General features: G+C 35.2%; 2 protein-coding genes across 3 annotated transcripts; one reads left to right on the top strand and one right to left on the bottom strand.

Annotated features, from left to right (window-relative positions):
- The first annotated feature begins 1166 nt into the window (after nt 1–1166).
- Nucleotides 1167–12049, top strand: nlrc3 (NLR family, CARD domain containing 3). The gene is made up of 19 exons (XM_026200667.1): nt 1167–1383; nt 3792–3961; nt 4435–4695; nt 4769–6557; nt 6749–6835; nt 7330–7413; nt 7602–7685; nt 8225–8308; nt 8398–8481; nt 8568–8651; nt 8726–8809; nt 8899–8982; nt 9664–9747; nt 9968–10051; nt 10654–10737; nt 10817–10900; nt 11396–11479; nt 11569–11652; nt 11890–12049. Exons 2-19 carry the CDS (start codon nt 3868–3870, stop codon nt 11978–11980), a joined length of 3414 nt encoding a protein of 1137 aa, XP_026056452.1. The 5' UTR covers nt 1167–1383; nt 3792–3867; the 3' UTR covers nt 11981–12049.
- Nucleotides 12044–17912, bottom strand: cluap1 (clusterin associated protein 1). 2 transcript variants are annotated; one of them, XM_026200668.1, is made up of 12 exons: nt 17856–17912; nt 17464–17519; nt 17156–17267; nt 16932–17016; nt 16675–16854; nt 16412–16591; nt 15410–15543; nt 14884–15025; nt 14676–14748; nt 14498–14599; nt 14352–14404; nt 12044–12929 (listed from the first exon to the last, which is right to left on the bottom strand). In XM_026200668.1, exons 2-12 carry the CDS (start codon nt 17483–17485, stop codon nt 12741–12743), a joined length of 1272 nt encoding a protein of 423 aa, XP_026056453.1. In that variant the 5' UTR covers nt 17486–17519; nt 17856–17912; the 3' UTR covers nt 12044–12740. The 2 variants fall into 2 exon arrangements, with proteins under 2 accessions (XP_026056453.1, XP_026056454.1); XM_026200669.1 differs by lacking the exon at nt 17856–17912 and having other exon boundaries at nt 17464–17821.
- Nucleotides 17913–18354: the final 442 nt, after the last annotated feature.

Genomic DNA, 18354 nt, shown 5'->3' with positions numbered 1-18354 from the left:
GTAGAATTGAAATGTGTTCTGTTATGTCCATTTTGAAAGGCAAAACTTAAATACAATTTGCAAATGTTGCATTCTCACTGGTTCCTTTTAAGATTATTATTGTTATTGATTATTGATTGTCTTCATCTTTGATTTTGATTACCAGTCAATGTACAATTATTGGAAGAGGATTTTTTTTCTTTTTATTTGTTAAAATAGTATTCATGTGTGTTAATTTAATTGTATATTATTTATTTATAATATATAGATATATAAACATTTGGGGTTGAGATGTTTTTTTATGTTTGTGAAAGTCTATTTTGCATGCATTTATTATACAAAAATACAGTAAAAACAGCAATAATATGAAATTTTATTATAATTTAAAATGCATTTTCTATTAGACTCTATTTTAATAAAATGTAATTTATTTCTGTGATGCAAAGTTACATTTTCAGTATCATTACGCCAGTCTTCAGAATCACACGGCCCTTTAGAAATCATTCTAATATACTTGTTCTTATTATTATTAAATTAAATTCAATTAAAAATAAATTTATTATGATTCATTTATTATTATTTATTATTATTATTATTATTATCAGTGTTAAAAACAGTTGTGCTGCTTCATATTTTTGTGGAAACAATGAAACTAATCCAGGATTATTTTGGTAACATTATAAATTTCTTTACTGTCACTTTTGTTCAATTTAATGCATCCCTGACCCCAAACTGACCCCATATAATTATCAATTACTTTTAGTGGTCTGAAACTTTGTCTTATTTCTCAATCTGATCTCAGTCTGTCTTTTCTCTTCCTGTTCTTTAATCAGCACTTCCTGTCCTGTCTGTGTCAAATGCATCTTCTTAAGACACTCACACATTTATTGACCTGCATTATTTTTTTCTGCATTGCATATGCATTTTTGGCACACATGCATGACCTTAGGCTGTCTGTGTTATTAATTTCACACAGCTGTAGTCATACGTCGAAATATGTGTTTTTGTGTTGAGTATTTTTACAGTCTGGTGCTTGTATAAAACGAGCGTGTGGAAGCGTGTGCATGTATGTATGTATGTATGTGGTTTTGTGCTCATAATGACAGCATGTCAGACGATGCTATGCGTCAAAAGTGCATCTGTGGCCTGCTGCACAGGAAGAGAAGGAGGTGCGACAGGAAGGATAGAAGAGAAGGAAAGAGAAACACAGACGTGCGTGACAGAGACATTCAAACAGAGAAAGTGTCGAATGGAGGATGAAGATGAGGTTCGTGAGAAGTAGGGTAGAGATGGGCAGAGGTTAGCAGATGCCAGCGAGACTTCTTGTGCTCAGAAACACACCTGATGCTCCTGCGCTTGAGTTTGTGTGTTTGGAGCCTCCAGATCAACTCCACTCAATCAACAGTGAGTCTTAACTTTCTTCATCAAGCGGATTAGCTATATTTATATCATTTATTTGTGTATATAAGGTGTTTTTCTCCTTCAAAATTAGCCGTTTGCAGTGAATGCTGGAGAATTTTTCGTTTTGAACACACAATCTTAAAAAAACTGTACATTTTTAAATGCAGTTACAGTGATATTGCTGTTGTATAAAATCATTATTTCATTTGTGCTTTGTTTTTGTTTTTAAGGAAATGTTTTTATATACATGTATCTTGGTGTTCTGAATGGTTACTAGAGTATTTAGGATGGTTGCTAGGGTATTCTGGGTGGTTACTAGGATAATTATGGTGGTTTTTATGGTATTCTGGTTGTCAATTTCGAAGATGCTCTGGATATTTGTAAGGATTCGGTCAGTTTTAAACCTATTTTATATAGAGATCTAGTGTATGGTTATTAAAATACCACAAAGGAAGTGACCTAAGGTTGTTTGAACATGTTACGTCTAATTTAAACATTAAACATTGACACTGCTGTTACTGAACATATAGTATGTGAACATTTACATCTTCTTAAATTGATTTTAGGTCAGTAGAATTTATTTTAAAAACACTTTTTTTCAAAATTGACTGCAAAGCATTTATAATGTTACAAAATTGTGATTTTTATTTCAAATAAATCTTTTAAATTAGTCATGAAAGTGTCCTGAAAAATGTATCATGTCTTCCACAAAAATGTGAAGCAGCACAACTGTCAACAGTGATAATTATCAGACATGTTTCTTAATTAAACAGCAAATCATCATATTAGAATGATTTCTGAAGGATCATGTGAACTGAAGACATATATATATATATATATATATATATATATATATATATATATATATATATATATATGTGTGTGTGTGTGTGTGTGTGTGTGTGTGTGTGTGTGTATATATATATATATATATATATATATATATGTGTGTGTGTGTGTGTGTGTGTGTGTGTGTGTGTGTATATATATATATATATATATATATATATATAAACCTGTAGTCTCATTTTTCAATTTAACTGAGGCTATATTTGATCGGTGATTGCTTATAAATATATCAATTTAAATACGCTGCTAAACATCTGCAGAATCAAGTGCTTAAAAGCTTTCTGCTGATTGTGCTGTTTCTTGTTTCTGGATTATACATATTCCAAAAATATAGTACTTGTAATTAGAATATATTACATTTTAAAATTCTTGTTATCAGATTATAGTTCCTTCTTTTATGGATTACATGATTAGATATTATTCACATAGTGGCAGTAAATTATTCATAATAACAATTCATATTGATTCTGAAAGTCTGAACAAAAATATTTTGTTCCTGGGCGACTTGCGTGCTGATGTTTTTGTGTTTATTACTGTGTGTTTAATGCATGGATTCCCAAACATTTTTTGTCACCCTTAAAATACAATATTTTTTGAATTATTTCAGAAGTAACCTAGGTAATATTTCCATAATTTACAAAACATTTGAATGCTCACAGCTCTCTAATGTTAGTTAATGGTCACACTTACATGCACGTACACAAATACAATATTTTTATTTTTAGTGTTCAAGTGTTTAAATTGCTTTTATTTGACATTTTTATGATTTAATTCATTATTAGGTTATCAATTTACTATTCACTATTTCGCTCTCTAATAATTCACTACTGTAATTTATGATATTGACATCAAAACGTGGAATATATTTTCTTTCTCTTTGCTTTTTTTATATCGATATGGTACGTAAAGCAAGTTTGATAAAAAAAATTATTCTAAAAGTAATCTAAAAAAAGTAGTCAGATTACATTACAAGCAAACATGTTACCTAGATTGCAGTACTAACTACAGTTTTCATGACTTAATCTGAAATCTGTAATGGATTACAATTTGTAAGTTTTCTACCAAGCTCTGTCTGTCATATTGGACTCATAAGGTGTTTGAGGGGAAGGCCAATGCTGCAGTTTCTACTTCCCCTGAGCTTTTAATATCTTAGCTGGTATGCAGGTTGTTTTGTTAGAAACAAGGCTTATTGTGGCATAATTGTTGTCTTGCTGCTACAGGCTTGTAAACTGTACCTTGCATCTGTTTGGGACAGCTGTCATGCTGTTACCATGGTTGCACAGTGTTTGGTGAAGCATGTGGGTAATGAGGTTCTGTCTTGGTTTCCAGAAAACTGACATGTCCTCGTCAGGACCTTTCTCTGCATGTTTTATTCGAGATGGGTTTTTTTTAAATCTGAACACAGTTAGATAGCGTGTCAATGCAATTCCACATTTCATAAATTACTAAATATACATCTGGAGGAAAGTGAGCATTTTTTATCTGTGCAAAACTTGTGATGGTGACTCTGTCCATTTGATTGATGTGTGCGCCTGAAGATGCATTGTCGGTCTGTGTTGCAGGAAAATGGATGCTAGTGAATGACACTGAGGGTCTGACACACACTCAGAGCTGGACACTGTTTCCTAGCTCTCTGGGATGGATAGAAATTCCCATATCCCATGGCAGGAGTACTGCTACCTGGATCTGAAGTCCAATGCTCAGAAACAAGACACTAGCAAAAGGATGGAAGGTATATATCCCACAAACCCATCACATTTTATGTATTTTTAATTGTTTACATCTTTCTTTTTTTTACTATTTAGATTACCATCATTTAGCATTAGTTTTACTAGGATAGTAATAGATTAAAGTAATTTTATGTTTAAGTTTTTTATTTTAGATATTTTTGTTTGTGTGTGTGTGTGTTTGTGTGTTTTTAGTGTGTAATATTTTCATATATTTGTATTTAAAATGATTTAATATTTATTAATGTAAATTAGTATTATAGATTTATAACACAATATTAAATATTGAAATGTGTAAATATAAAAAAATATATATTTATCATTTTAAATTACAGTATTATACAATATTAAAGATAAATATTAAAAATATATATCAGTGCTGGCCAAAAATTTTGTATTTGTGCATCCACATTTTTTACATTTTATGCATTTATTACACTAAATTATATGTTTGTGTACCTATGTGTGTGTTTCTCAGATCCTGGGTGGTTACACAGACACCAGACATTGTTGCAACGGTTCTTTTCCAGCTCCATTTTGGTAAAAGTGGTCCATCACATGAGAAAGGCAGACCTGCTTAGTGCACAGGAGGCGGGGCTTATACAGGAAATGGGGTCGTTGAAGGATAAAGTGCATTTATTGGTTGAGTTCCTGTCTGTCACTGATCCACATGGCGCCGCCCTTCAGGCTTATCTTCAAAGTTCACACCTGACCGAGTACAATATTATAACTGTACATGGTTAGTATATGTAATAAACATATCTATTGTTCTTTAAAAAAAAATTCTCATGTATGTCTCTTTCTCTCCGTAGAATCTATGGTTCGACGGTATAAAGATGCTCTCATTCAGCGACTCAAAGAAGATGAAAATTCATTGGCGCAAGTCCCCGGCAACTCAAATTCCACATTACTCCTCATAGAGTGCGTATCTGACCTTCAGCAGCGAGAACACGACCTTGTACAGGTGTCAGTCAACAGAGGGGCGGGGCCTCTTCACGGTCGAACACTGGGATTGGACAAGTTGATCGCACCTTTAACGAGAGGTAGCACCGCCCCTCGCGTGACATTGACGATTGGTGTAGCTGGCAGCGGGAAGAGCCTACTGGTCCGCCGTTTCATCCAACTATGGAGCACCAGTCAGATCTATCCAGAGCTGAGTCTCGCAATCCCCATTGCTTGCTGGGAATTGAGCAGTTTCGATCGGCTATCGGTCGAGCGCTTGCTGCGACTGTTCGTTCCGTATGATAACATGGACGTAATTTTATTTAACGAATCCTGCAAAGTGTTGCTCATTTTGGATGGATTGGAAGAATTTCGCCAGTCACTGGATTTCGCAGATGCCCCGCCCACTAGCGACCCTCGACGCGAAATTCCCGTTTCAGATCTCATTTCGAATATTGTACGAGGTAATCTTTTGCCAGGGACAACACTCTGGCTTTTGTCAAGGCCTGGCACTGGTGCGAAAGTTCCAGCAGGATTGGTCGACCGTGTGACAGAAGCCCCGCCTCTTTCCCGAACCCAAATAAAGGATTATATTAATCACTGTATTACAAACACGCTAGATGCATATTCGATATCACAAGACAGCTCACCGTCTCAAGCAAGCACACCTGTGGATGTTTCCTCCAAAGTGTGGACTTACCTGAATACCCAGAAACCATTGCTCATTTTGTCTTCCGTGCCCGCAGTTTGCCACATTATCGTAACTACGCTATCGCGCCTTCTAAAGTTGGACTCAGATGCCACGCCCCTTCCTCGAACGTTAACAGAAGTCTACGCCCACTATTGTTGGCCACACCTCTCAGGATCAGAAGCACCCAGTGGTGGCATCAGAAAGCCGCTTGGCACTCTGGGTCGCCTTGCTTTTTATAGCCTCTTACGACGACGGTATACGTTCAGCGAGACAGAATTGCGAACTTACAGTGTCGATGTACCAACTCAGGGCAGCATGCGTGGCTGCCGCATCCTCCAGCGCAGGCAAAGCTGGTTGTCCGATAGCGTGGCGTGGCAGTTCACACACACGTCTGTGCAGGAGTTCCTCGGGGCACTCTTTTACTACATTTCGTCAAGGCGCGGGATGTTCGATCTGTTTTCGGAAAGCAGCGTTTCCTGGCCCCGCATCGGCTTCCACAGCCACTACCGAGCTGCGCTGCAGAAAACAAACCAATCAGACGCCGCGGCGCAAGGCAACCTCGATCTCTTCATGCGCTTCCTGTCAGGGCTGATGTCTCCGGCAGCTGGCAGTTTGCTAGGCGGTTCGCTGGGTGTTGGGCACGAAGAGCAGGTGACCCAGCGCACAACAGCATCAACTTTGCTTCAAAACGCAGTTACCGGGACAGGAGGCGACGCCGTTAGCATGCGCAGCGTCACGATGGTAACATGTCTAGCAGAGCTGCAGCAGGTGGAGTGGCTACGATCCGTAGAGGACGATCTCATTAATTGCAGCCTGCGGGGAAAGCTAAAGGGCGGAGTTTGTGCTGTTCTCGCCTACTTGTTGCAAATATCAGACGCATGCACTGAAGAGACGCAACTGTCCAACTGTCTAGACTCCTCCTCCTTGAAGAGGCTCCTCCCACAGCTGCTCTACTGCAGTAAGCTGAGGTAAAACATGCATGTTCATACTAAAAACACAAAACTCAATAGCAAAAAGTTAGTCTATACAGTTTCAGTTATATATTTAAAGACTTCCAAAGCCACATTATAGATTTGTGTGAGAAACGCACCTAAGTTTTAATTCTTCTTCTTGTTGAATCTCTTATGTACTCTGTTAACTGAATTTGTGTGCTGTGCAGAATGGAAAACAATGAATTTAAGGAAGGCACCATGGAGCTGTTGGGAAGTCTGCTGAGTGCCAAAGAGTGCCATATTCTGATGCTCAGGTATGGACACAGATATAAACTACTGCTCAAAATTTTGGGGACAGTAGTTTTATTATTTGACAAAAAATTAAGACTTTTATTTAGCAAGGATGCATTACATAAAACGGATAAAATTGTTTTTCTTTTTTTCTATTTATTAAATAATTATGTAAAAAACTTTATAACGTTTTAAAAAAATATGAGGAAGCACAAAATTTATAAACATAAATGTTTCTCAAGAAGCAAATATTAGAATGATTTCTGAAGGATCATGTGACACTGAATACTGAGTAATGATGCTGAAAATGCAGCTTTGCATCACAGAAATAAATTATATTTTACAATATATTCAAAAAGAAAATGGTTATTTTAAATTGTAATAATATTTACTGTAATTTGTGAAATAATTGCAGGCTTGGTGAGCAGAAGAGACTTACAGACCCCAACCTTTTAAATGGTAGTATGTTTTATTACAGCCTATAACTTGTTTAACACTCTTTCTGTCTCTTTTCTAGTCTGGCTGATGACTCCATAAGCAGCAAAGGCATTAAACCGCTCAGTCGAGCTCTACTTGTCAACCGAACCCTCACAACCCTGGAGTCAGTGACTTTTTTTTTTGTAATATAATAATAATTTTGCATTTTCACCAGCAGTAACAAGGTCATTGAATAATATCAAGGAAACTAATGTAATGCGTCTTTTCCTGTGTCCTTAATACTTATAATCCAAATCAACAAGACAAAAAACTAAATTGATTGTTATATGAAACTGATCAATTTTGTTTTAGTCTTCGTGGCAATAATATTGGTGCCAAGGGAGCAAAAACATTGTGCGAGGCCCTAAAAATGAACCAGGTCCTCGTCTCAGTCAAGTAAGTTCTGATTAATCATTTATGGAATTGTTCCTGCTGTGTTTTTTTATGTTGTAATATGTATCATAAATAAAATCTATTTATTTATTAATAGTATTTATTTAAACAATATATTTTTATTTTTATTAGTGAGTTTTGTCAAACATAGAATTGTTACAACTTAATTTTTTTTATGTAACAATATTTAATAATATTTGTTTTCTAATTACGATAATTATCTAATAATCTAATTAAAATTTTATTTGTAATTTAATACATTTAATAAAAGAACTAATGAGGTCCTTCTGTAAGTCAAGTGAATTCTGCATGTATAAAAAATATAAATAAAAGTATAAGAAATATTTATAATAAATAAAATTAATGTATTTATTTATAAAATAAAATACATTATTTCTGAAAAAATATATTTCAAATTTAATACATTATTAAATAAATCTTTAATCAATTATTTGATTTCTTTTGTAAATGCTTGTGAGCACATATGAGCAAACTGTGTGTGTTTTTTTTCACTGGATGTGTGTGCGTGTTGATTCATGCAGTCTGCAGAATAACCACATAGAGGATGAAGGAGCGCGTGCGCTGGCGGAGGTTCTTCAATCGAACCGAAAGCTCACCACACTCAAGTGAGTCTGTGTTTTAGTGTGCATGTGCGTGTGTGTGTGTGCATGCACTTCAGCAGAGCACCATAAATACACATCTTCTTGTATTGCAGTGTTCAGAAGAACAGCATCGGGCCGGAAGGAGTGAAAAAAATCGGAGAGGCCCTTAAGAAGAATCAAACTCTACAAGATTTTAAGTAAGAGGCTGAAGTGTCAGCTCAAAATCTGATCAGATTAAACTCTCGGGCTAAGTACAATTCTGTCTGTATGACTGTCGTTGCAGCATCTCCAGCAATCATTTGGGTGATTTGGGAACAGTAGCTCTGGCTCAGGCTCTCATGGTCAACCATGTACTCCACACACTCAGGTAAAACACATTAAATGGGCCAGTTCCTTACAGATGATCCAATCACTTCTGATGTCTCTCTCTCACGTTTTCAGTCTTCAGAGTAACTCGGTGAGTGACAGAGGCATTAAAGCTCTCTCACACGCTCTTCAGTCAAACCGAGGACTCAGCTGTCTCAAGTATGTCAATGTCAAACGCCACAGTATTCATCTGTTTAAACATATATGTTTTAGTTGAGAAATAATGCTGATTTTCTATCTGATGGCAGTCTAAGGGAGAATTCAATAGGAGTCGCTGGAGCCAAAGACATTGCCAAAGCGTTAAAAGTCAACACTTGTCTTAGAGAACTCGAGTAAGTACACACAAAAAACATGTTTAAGGTCAAAATGAACACATGCCTTTGTCTTTTACCAATTTATATAAAGCTAATTAAGACTAAAAAGAATGTTTATGTATGTATTTTTTCACATATCTATATTAAAAATACTAATAAAATGTTTTCATATTGCAAATGAGTAAATAAAATGTTTAACCTTTAGTAATTATTAGCTATATATGTATATATATATATATATATATATATATATATATATATATATATATATATATATATATATATATATATACATATATATATTTAAAATGAATACATTTAGAAATATTAAATTGTTCATGCAATATTTTTTTTTCATTTCAGAATTTAGTTTAACTAAATATTACATTTTATTTAATACATAAATATTATATGTATTTATGAATTAATTCATTTTTTTAGCCTTTAGTCATTATTTTTAGCTTATATATACTGTATATATTCGTTGAAGCGATATAAGCATTTTTATTAATCTATCAAATAATCACATTAACTTTCTTGGCACAAAACTCAAGCATTTTGTTTCTTAAAACAAGTCATTAAAAAATTAAATTCTCTTTGTGTCACCATGTATTGAGCTTGTGTTATACTCACAACCTAAATGGATTACAAACGATTCATCAGTGTGTGTGTGTGTGTGTGTGTGTGTGTGTGTTTCAGTTTGACTGCTAATCTTCTTCACGATGAGGGAGTGACGGCCATCGCTGAAGCCATGAGGGTCAACAGAGCCATCACCTCCTTACAGTGAGATATATACCTATTATACACTTAGAAATGAACCTACAAATGCATTAAGACAAAAGAGTTGAGCTAATAAAGATGACTCTTGGTCATGTAAAGAAATAATCAAGGTCAGGATGTGATATCTTGCTATCTATCACACTGACTTAATGTGAAGGTGTTGCTTTTAGAGATCCGTTTCATGTGTAAATGACTAATATATTCCTGTGTGTGTGTGTTTCAGTCTTCAGTGGAACTTCATAAAGGCTGGAGCTGCTAAAGCTTTAGCGCAGTCTCTCATGAGCAACACCTGCATTCAGCTGCTGGAGTAAGAACGTCTACATCTCTATCAGCCCTTTCCTGAGCAAAATCATTGACATTGTGTTGTTTTCTTATTGACACCACATTTTTCAAAATAAAAGGTTCTTTAGTGTTGCTTTGAAGCATTTTAGGATCGTAAGAGCTTACACTCTTAAAAATACAGCTTTCAAAAGGGTTTCTTACAGTGATGCCATAGGAGAACTATTTTGGGTTCCTTTTTTAAGAAAAGTTTTAGAAGTCTATGAAACCTTTTATGGAATGGAAAGGTTCCATGGATGTTAAAACCAATTATTCCAACAAAGAACCTTTATTTTTAAGAGTGTTCTTTATTTGGCATTTAACATCCAGGAAAACTGTTCTTTTAAATGTTTTTAACACAAAAAATGAAATTGCTCCAATAATTACTGTTCACTAAAAATGGTTAATTACTGTGAAACCACCCTTTTGGATCCTTTATTTTCAGTTTACTAAGGAACTACAGAATGAAACACTCTCTAATGCATTAGACTGACAAATTGGAAAAAATTAGAAATGAATGTTTATTTGCTCATTGTTAACTTTCTATATTGTCATGTAGTGATATCTAGCTGTTGTGTGTTTCTCTGTCAGTCTGCAGGAGAACGCTCTGGGTGATAACGGGGTCATTGCTCTGGCCTTTGCTCTGAGGTCTAACTCTTCTCTCATAGTGCTCTAGTGAGTCTCACTTCTTCATTATTTCATGACTGGTTGCTAAAGCTGATTGTGTCTGACCTTGCATGTGTGTGTTGTGAAGTCTTCAGGGTGTATCGGCGGGGAAATCAGGGGCCGTTGCTCTAGCGGATGCTCTGGTGGTCAATGAAAGCCTTCATACACTAGAGTAAGTCTCTTCTGCTTACTTAGCCTGCATTTATTTAGACAAAATTTCTATTTGAATATATTTTAAAAAGTAGTTTAATCCTGTGATGTGCGGCGGAATTTTCAGCATCATTCCTCCAGTCTTCAGTGTCACATGATCCTTCAGAAATCATTCTTATATGCTGATTTGCTACTCAAGAAATATTTCTTATTATTGTCAATATTAAAAACGCTTGTGGTGTTTCATATGTTCATGGAAACCATGATTATCCATTTTTTGATTTGATGAATATTTAATTTATTTGAAATTGAAATCTCTTGTAACATTATAGATATCACTTTGGATCAATTTAATGCATGTTCTCTAAATATAATGATCGATTGCTTAAAAAAAAAAAGATTCATATTGACTTATTTTTTGCAACTAGGAAAAAAAAGAAACAAATAATTGGGACAGTGTATGCTAAACTCTCTTTAAAAACTCATATATAACTCAATATTTATCATTTTTTTTTAGTCTGCGTGGAAACTCCATTGGGATGGAAGGAGCGAAGGCGTTTTCCAGCGCTCTGAAGAAAAACAGGAGCTTGAGAAGTCTGAAGTATGTCTACAGAACACATTATTCTCCTATAGAATCATATACTCTGATCAAAACATAATTGAGAGATGTTATTAAAACTTTTTTTGTAGTCTACAGGAGAACTCTCTGGGGATGGATGGAGCGATCTTCATCGCTACTGCGCTAAGAGGAAACCATCAGCTCAACTACATCAAGTCAGTCAGTGTGTGTGTGTGTGTGTGTGTGTGTGTGTGTGGGTCTATGTGTGAACCGCCGTCTGTGTGTGAGAGGTTCAACCACAGCGTGTCTGGAGTGCATGGCACACTGGCTGTGGGTGTGATTCTGAACACTGATCATCTGAATTTTGCTGTGAATGGCACATTTCACCTCAGCTTGATTGATCCGGAGTAAGATTCTGTGATGTGTGTCATCATTTCCTATTTCTGCTTCAGTCTCCAGGGTAACGGCATCGGGGAGTCAGGGGCAAAGGTCGTCTCAGACGCCATCAAAGCTGGCGCACCAGATTGTGTGGTGGATATCTAGCACACGCACAAACTTATTAACAGCCTTATTCGTGTAAATATTCCCAAAGTTTATGTATTAAAGTTGTGTAATAGTAAATGTTTATTTTATAAAACAGAACTGACAAAGATGTTGCCTTAATAAAACACATCATACAAAAATTTTGCTGAACTTTCATTCAGATGAATTCAAATAACTACTTGAATACAACACTTGAATACAGATGAGAAGGTATATTCAGACATACTGGAAGTTACATTTTGTTATTTACTGATATTTATCTTGTTTCCGTGTCATGAAAAAACTTTAATGTGAATTGTTGGTCGATGCTGCAATTTACAGAAGCATTGAAGTCTATAAAAAAAATTTTGGGAAGCAAATGCATGATTATTTAAAGGAATAGTTCACCCAAAATTGAAACTTTTTGAAAATTTACTCACTCTTAGGCCATCCAAGATATTGAAGAGTTTTTTCAGAGCAGATTTGGAGAGATTTCATTTGCTCACCAATGGATCCTCTGCAGTGAATGGGTGCCGTCAGAGTACAACGAGTGTTGTGGATTATTGTGATGTTTTTATCAGCTGTTTGGACTCTTATTCTGACGGCACCCATTCACTGCAGAGAATCAATTGGTGAGCAAGTGACGGAAGCTAAATTTCTCCCCATCTCTTCCCATGAAGAAACAAAATCAACAACATCTTGAATGCCCTGAGGGTGAATAAATGATCAGCAACTTTTCATTTTTGGGTGAACTATTCCTTTAATGCATGCTGGTTGCAGATTAAAAGTCATTATCGCTCTCCTCAAGGATTTGTGGGTGCAGCAATCGGTTTGAGCGTCCAGGTTTGGTGGAGGAGCCCTCCAGACTGTCATTGTCTTCATCCAGATCCTCGTTTTCCTCTTCCTCCTCATCTTCGTCTTCCTCACCATCTTCATCATCATTGTCTACGTCGATCTCACTGTCCTCTGACTGCAAAGCAAAGCAGATTGTGAATCATAGCAGAAGACACACACACAGCACTCAGTGGAGCGGAACGGAAACAGGGCTCAATAGAAATGTCCCTAATTACGAATTATCATTAAATTTATTTTTGCAGGACCACCAGATGTTCACATTTAGACGCACGTACGTCAGTGTTGCTGTTAATTCAAGCTAAACTATTCTAATTGTTTTTCACACTTGGAGAAAAAAACTAAAAATTGGAATTAGAAAAGGGGCCTTGGCAACTAATTGAAATAAAATAAGTTTAAATGCTAAAATGAATGAAACTAAAATAAAAATAAAGCTAAACAGAAATATTTCAACAACAACAAAAAACACTACAATAACACTGACACACAGAACACCTTTCTTCTCTTTTTCTTCCGGCCGCTGCCGGATAGATGGACTCGTTCCTTTACTCTGGGCTTGAAGAACGAGTGCAGAGAAAGAGAAAGAGAGATGGAGTGAAAACGGAGTGAATGAAATGAGAGCTGGTGGCATTTATATAGTGAGGAAAGAAAATGAAAGCACAGTGACTGTAAACAACTTCTATAAGATCATGGAGGAAACACATGAAAACGTGAAGAAAGCAAGCCTAGGAAATCATGACTGGCTGAATAATCGGAGCACTGAAGAATATAATGAATGAAATTATGTTGATATGTTGGTTCAGTCTTGTTATTGTTAAATAAAACTATTAAAAATAGTTGGAAAAAAAGAGAAAGCTGCCTTAGCAACTAACTGAAATAAGTTAACTGAAGTACTAAAATTACTAAAAACAAGAGTGAAAAATAAATTAAATCTATCTATCTATCTATCTATCTATCTATCTATCTATCTATATATATATATATATATATATATATATATATATATATATATATATATATATATATATATATATATATATATATATATATATACACACACACACACACACACACACATTATTAGAACACCAGTATTTTTACCTGCTAAAAAAAAAGTTATTTCTATCTTTTGCTGTAGTGTGTCAGTAGGAAATATCAGTTTACATTTCCAAACATTTTTCTTGCCATTAATTTAGTTTTTTTTCTGACAGAAGCCAGTGCTCTAAAATAATGTTTGGAAATGTAAACTGATATTTCCTACTGACGCACTACAGCAAAAGATGTAACTGACTTTAAAACCTTTTTTAGTAGGTGAAAATACTAGTGTTCTACAATTTTAACTTCTACAATTTCACTGCATGTATATATGATTGTATCATAGCAACAAAAACTCAAAAACAACATTTCTAAAAAAAATGATTTAAAAAAATTAATTAAAATATATTAAAATAAAAGCTATTTCAAAATATTATAGTTTGTAAATAATACTAAATTAGCATTGTTTTAGTTGGTAATCTAGAGAGTGGAAGAGTGTTTTCACCTCTTCACTGTCTCCTCCCCTCATACTGCCAATGAATCGAGCGCCACCTCGACCTGCAGACGAGACAGATCAAGAACAATCAGACGCTCGCATGTGTCACGCGTGTGAGCGAGGCTGCAGATCATGAGGGGCTACATACTGATCACCTGATATCTGAGTGTGTCGTGGTCGGGGCTGCTGTCCGTCCTCTATGTCACTGTCAGAGCCTTCGTCCTCTGGTATGTCCACATCGGAGTCTTCATCTCTTGCTACAGAGGAGGAGAACTCATGAGATCTTTGACAAACGTGTTCAGATGTGTGTGTGTTTGAGTGTGTGTTACCAACCTCCACTCCTCATGAGCCTCTTCTCCTCCTCTTTTAATTTGTTTTGTCTCATTTTCATTGCCATCTCTGCTTCCTGGAAGAAAAGGGCAGAGGGAAGCATCAGGATAGGCTTTATAAAGTTAAGCTGGGTGAAACTGATAGGTAAGGTTTAGCTGGATAAATGAATGATGTGGTTTATATACATGAGCAGCATCTGCACTCAATGTACCTCGAAGCGTTCTTGTTCAGCTCTGTGATAGTCATCTAGCTGCCGCTCCAGGAAGCTCAAGTTACGAAATTTCTCCACGTAGGTCTGGTAATGCTTCTGCAGGTCCTCCTCGATCTTCTCATATTCATCCATAAAGGCTGGACTACATAATGAAACCACGTCAGAGATGTCAGTGTCTAAATGGTCTGTGCATTATTTTTTGCATCTAAAAGCAAAAAGTAAAACTAAAGCCTTAAAAAAAAACATGAAATAAGTTAAACATTTACACACACACACACACACACACACACACACATATATATATATATATATATATATATATATTTTTTTTTTTAATATAAAGTTGAAGTACTAAAATAACTCAAACTTAATAAAAAGTATATAAAATATTTTAAATAAATATTTAAAGTTATAAAAACATGACTAAATTCCTAAAACTTTAACTAAAATTAAAATGAAACCAGAAAAATATTCAATTCAATATTTGAACTAAATCTATAATAATGTTTCAATAATATGAGCTCACCGCACGCTCTGTAGAGTTTGTAAGCGTTTCTGGTTTCTCTCCAAGTCCTGTTTCTTCTTCTCGATTTTGGCCTCCAGACTGGCCTCATCTGACGATACGTTATTGAGCAGATCTTTTGTCTTTTGGATGCTCTCCTGAACACAGACGAGCAAACACATTCAGATGCCATTCAGAGCCTGAAATAACATCGCAATTCCCTAAAGACGTTCCTCCATCTCCCGTTCTTTTGCTTGGTAAATATTTCAAGCACATTGCTCGCTGAATGCGCGCTTTTCAAGAACTGACCTGAAACAGAAGGCCACTTTAAGTTCTTGTAGCCCTCTAGAGACTTTCATAACAAACCTTCAAGAACATTTAGGGATGAATTTCCTCAGGTTATTTCTCAGTACAGGCAGTTCTTTTCAAACTTCTTTCAGTTTTATTATTCTGAAGCCTTGGAGCCTCAAGGTGAATTATGATTAAGACAAAACAAGCATTAAAATCAGCGTAAAGATAAAAATCAAATAAACTAAACAAATCATACGTGTTATTTAATTAATTTAAAATTGTATATACACATATATATTAAAATCCCTGTAAACACAAATGACCATGAAAACAAAAGTTACTGAAATTAACATGAAAAACCCTGACATTAATATTTAATTTCAGAAAGGTGCTGATTTAAAAAAAATTATAATTAATTAAAACTCTGAATAAAACTCTGTTCTTTTAATAATATAATAAAAATGACAAAACGCAACATAATTACTAAAGCTTTAACTACAATTTAAATGAAATAAAAAAAAATTAATACAATTAATTTAAAATATCAAAATAACATGATCCTGAAGAATGTCCAGTTACTGATACGTCTTGAACTTAATTCTTTGAATTATTAATAATTATTTTACTGAATTATTTGAATACATTGCTACTCCGATATTGTTTTTGGCAATGGAAAGGTTACAAAACACCTTTACAATCCGGAGCTTGTGAACCTGTGCTTGCTGGTTGTTTTACCGTGACGTCTTTGACAGCCGCTGTCAGAGCTCTCTCTGTCTCTGTGATCTCCAGCGGTCTAGCTATCGCAGCCGTCCTGCTCTCTCTCAGGTCCTCTTCAAGCCCCAGCAGGTCAAACAGGGCTGCTCCCTTTGCAGTAATTTCAGATCCCAGCTGACGTGCCACCTTTAAATCAGCTATCTGCCACAAAACATCCAAACATGATTCATTATGATGATAATAACTCATAAAAAGTCTGCTCTCGATAAAAGTGTAACACTAACCTTTGACCCCAGATCAAACTTGAACTTGCTGTTTTCGTCATTGTTGTGTTCCTCATCGGTGTTCTCTTTGGTTTTCATGGCATTGTAGAGGATGCTGGTGATTTTCAGCATCTCTTTCACAGCGTAACCGTCTGCCTGATACAGACGCTTGAGATTCAGCTTCACATGAGCTTTAGTTGCCTAGAGAAACACAGAGAACATGCAGCCATCTTGACATATATTTAATTCACGTTGACATTAATAATAATATAGCTTACCATGAATTGAGCCACGGCTTTGATGAAGAACACTCTGTCTGACTCTGTGTCAACATCACTGGGAATTTCCATCTGAGGTTCATATCTAGGGTGAAGATTCATATAATATTGCATAATATATACATATGCTAAGCATTCATATCAGATATAGAAAACATGGTATTTCTCTGCCCCCCTTGCTCTGTTTTAAAACACACATAATATAATATTTTAATATATCTTACCTCTTAACAAGCCAGATGAGGATTTCAGCTACTAAAGGGAAGTTTGGAGATCTGAAGTTCTCCATGGAGATGAGACGAGGGTAGCCTAGTGCTCGCATCATCTCTGTGAAATCTACATATCCAAATCAGAACACACTGTAAGTGTTCTACTAACATTCACATAAGCATAAGCTTACTTTTCTACTGAAATAGTATCTGGATACACAACAGCTGCTCATTTCTATGATGCTTTATGACCACATACTGAATATATGTGTGTGTGTGTGTGTGTGTGTGTGTGTGTGTATAAAACATTTTAGTTCACTTACTTCTCAGGTCTCTAAAAGACATGATTGCTGTTTTTTATTCAGTAAACAACTTTCACCTGTTAGACGACGAAAAAGGACACATTCCACTAAAAGCAATACAATACAATTGTTAACGCGCTTAATAAGACCTCAAATCTAATCTAAAGCGAATATCTTTTTAAAAATATGTCATTAATATATGAATAACTTCAAGTTCAATGAAAAACAAACTGATTACAACAAGCCACATCAGATAATAGCAGTTAAGCTCGTTTGATGAATAATGATCATCGTTCGATCTAAAATTAATATTAAAATGATGTTAATCGAGAATTATAACAAACTGGTACTGTTTTATTCGTAAATCTGGTCACATATGAGCGAGAATTAGCATAAAAAAGCGGAAATCTTGCCTTTCGTAAGCGTCTGTTGCTGCGTTCGTCACTATGGCAGCCATATGGAGCTACGGGAGCACAAGAAGAACAAACAACACTGCAATTTGGAAACGCGTTTTCAGAGGACGTTCATCTGAAGATTATTTCTTGCGAAAATACAGTACAACCATTTTTCCAGTACAGACATTTTTACGCTTGGTACCCACGTATATAATAAAATAGGCATATATTTTTTTTCTCCATAAAGTAGATTAGTGGTGATTTTTTTTAAATATGATATATAAAATACAAACAACGTCTAGAATGTTCAATAAACAGTTAATACACAAAATAAGACATATTAAACAACAACAAAATAATCTTTGCATTATTATTTCCTGGATTTTCTCAAAAGCTGTCGTACATTTTGCGACAATGAATGAATTGTGCACAGACAATTTCAAACATCCCCTCTCCATTTCTGAATATGTACAGTACATTTCCACACAATGAGTAAAACATGCGTAAATAAAATAAA

The sequence above is a fragment of the Carassius auratus genome, chromosome 24 (assembly GCF_003368295.1).
Source record: "Carassius auratus strain Wakin chromosome 24, ASM336829v1, whole genome shotgun sequence".
Classification (NCBI taxonomy): domain Eukaryota; kingdom Metazoa; phylum Chordata; class Actinopteri; order Cypriniformes; family Cyprinidae; genus Carassius; species Carassius auratus.
The sequence above is the reverse complement of the archived record's forward strand: the minus strand, read 5'-3'. Positions and strand labels throughout refer to the sequence as shown.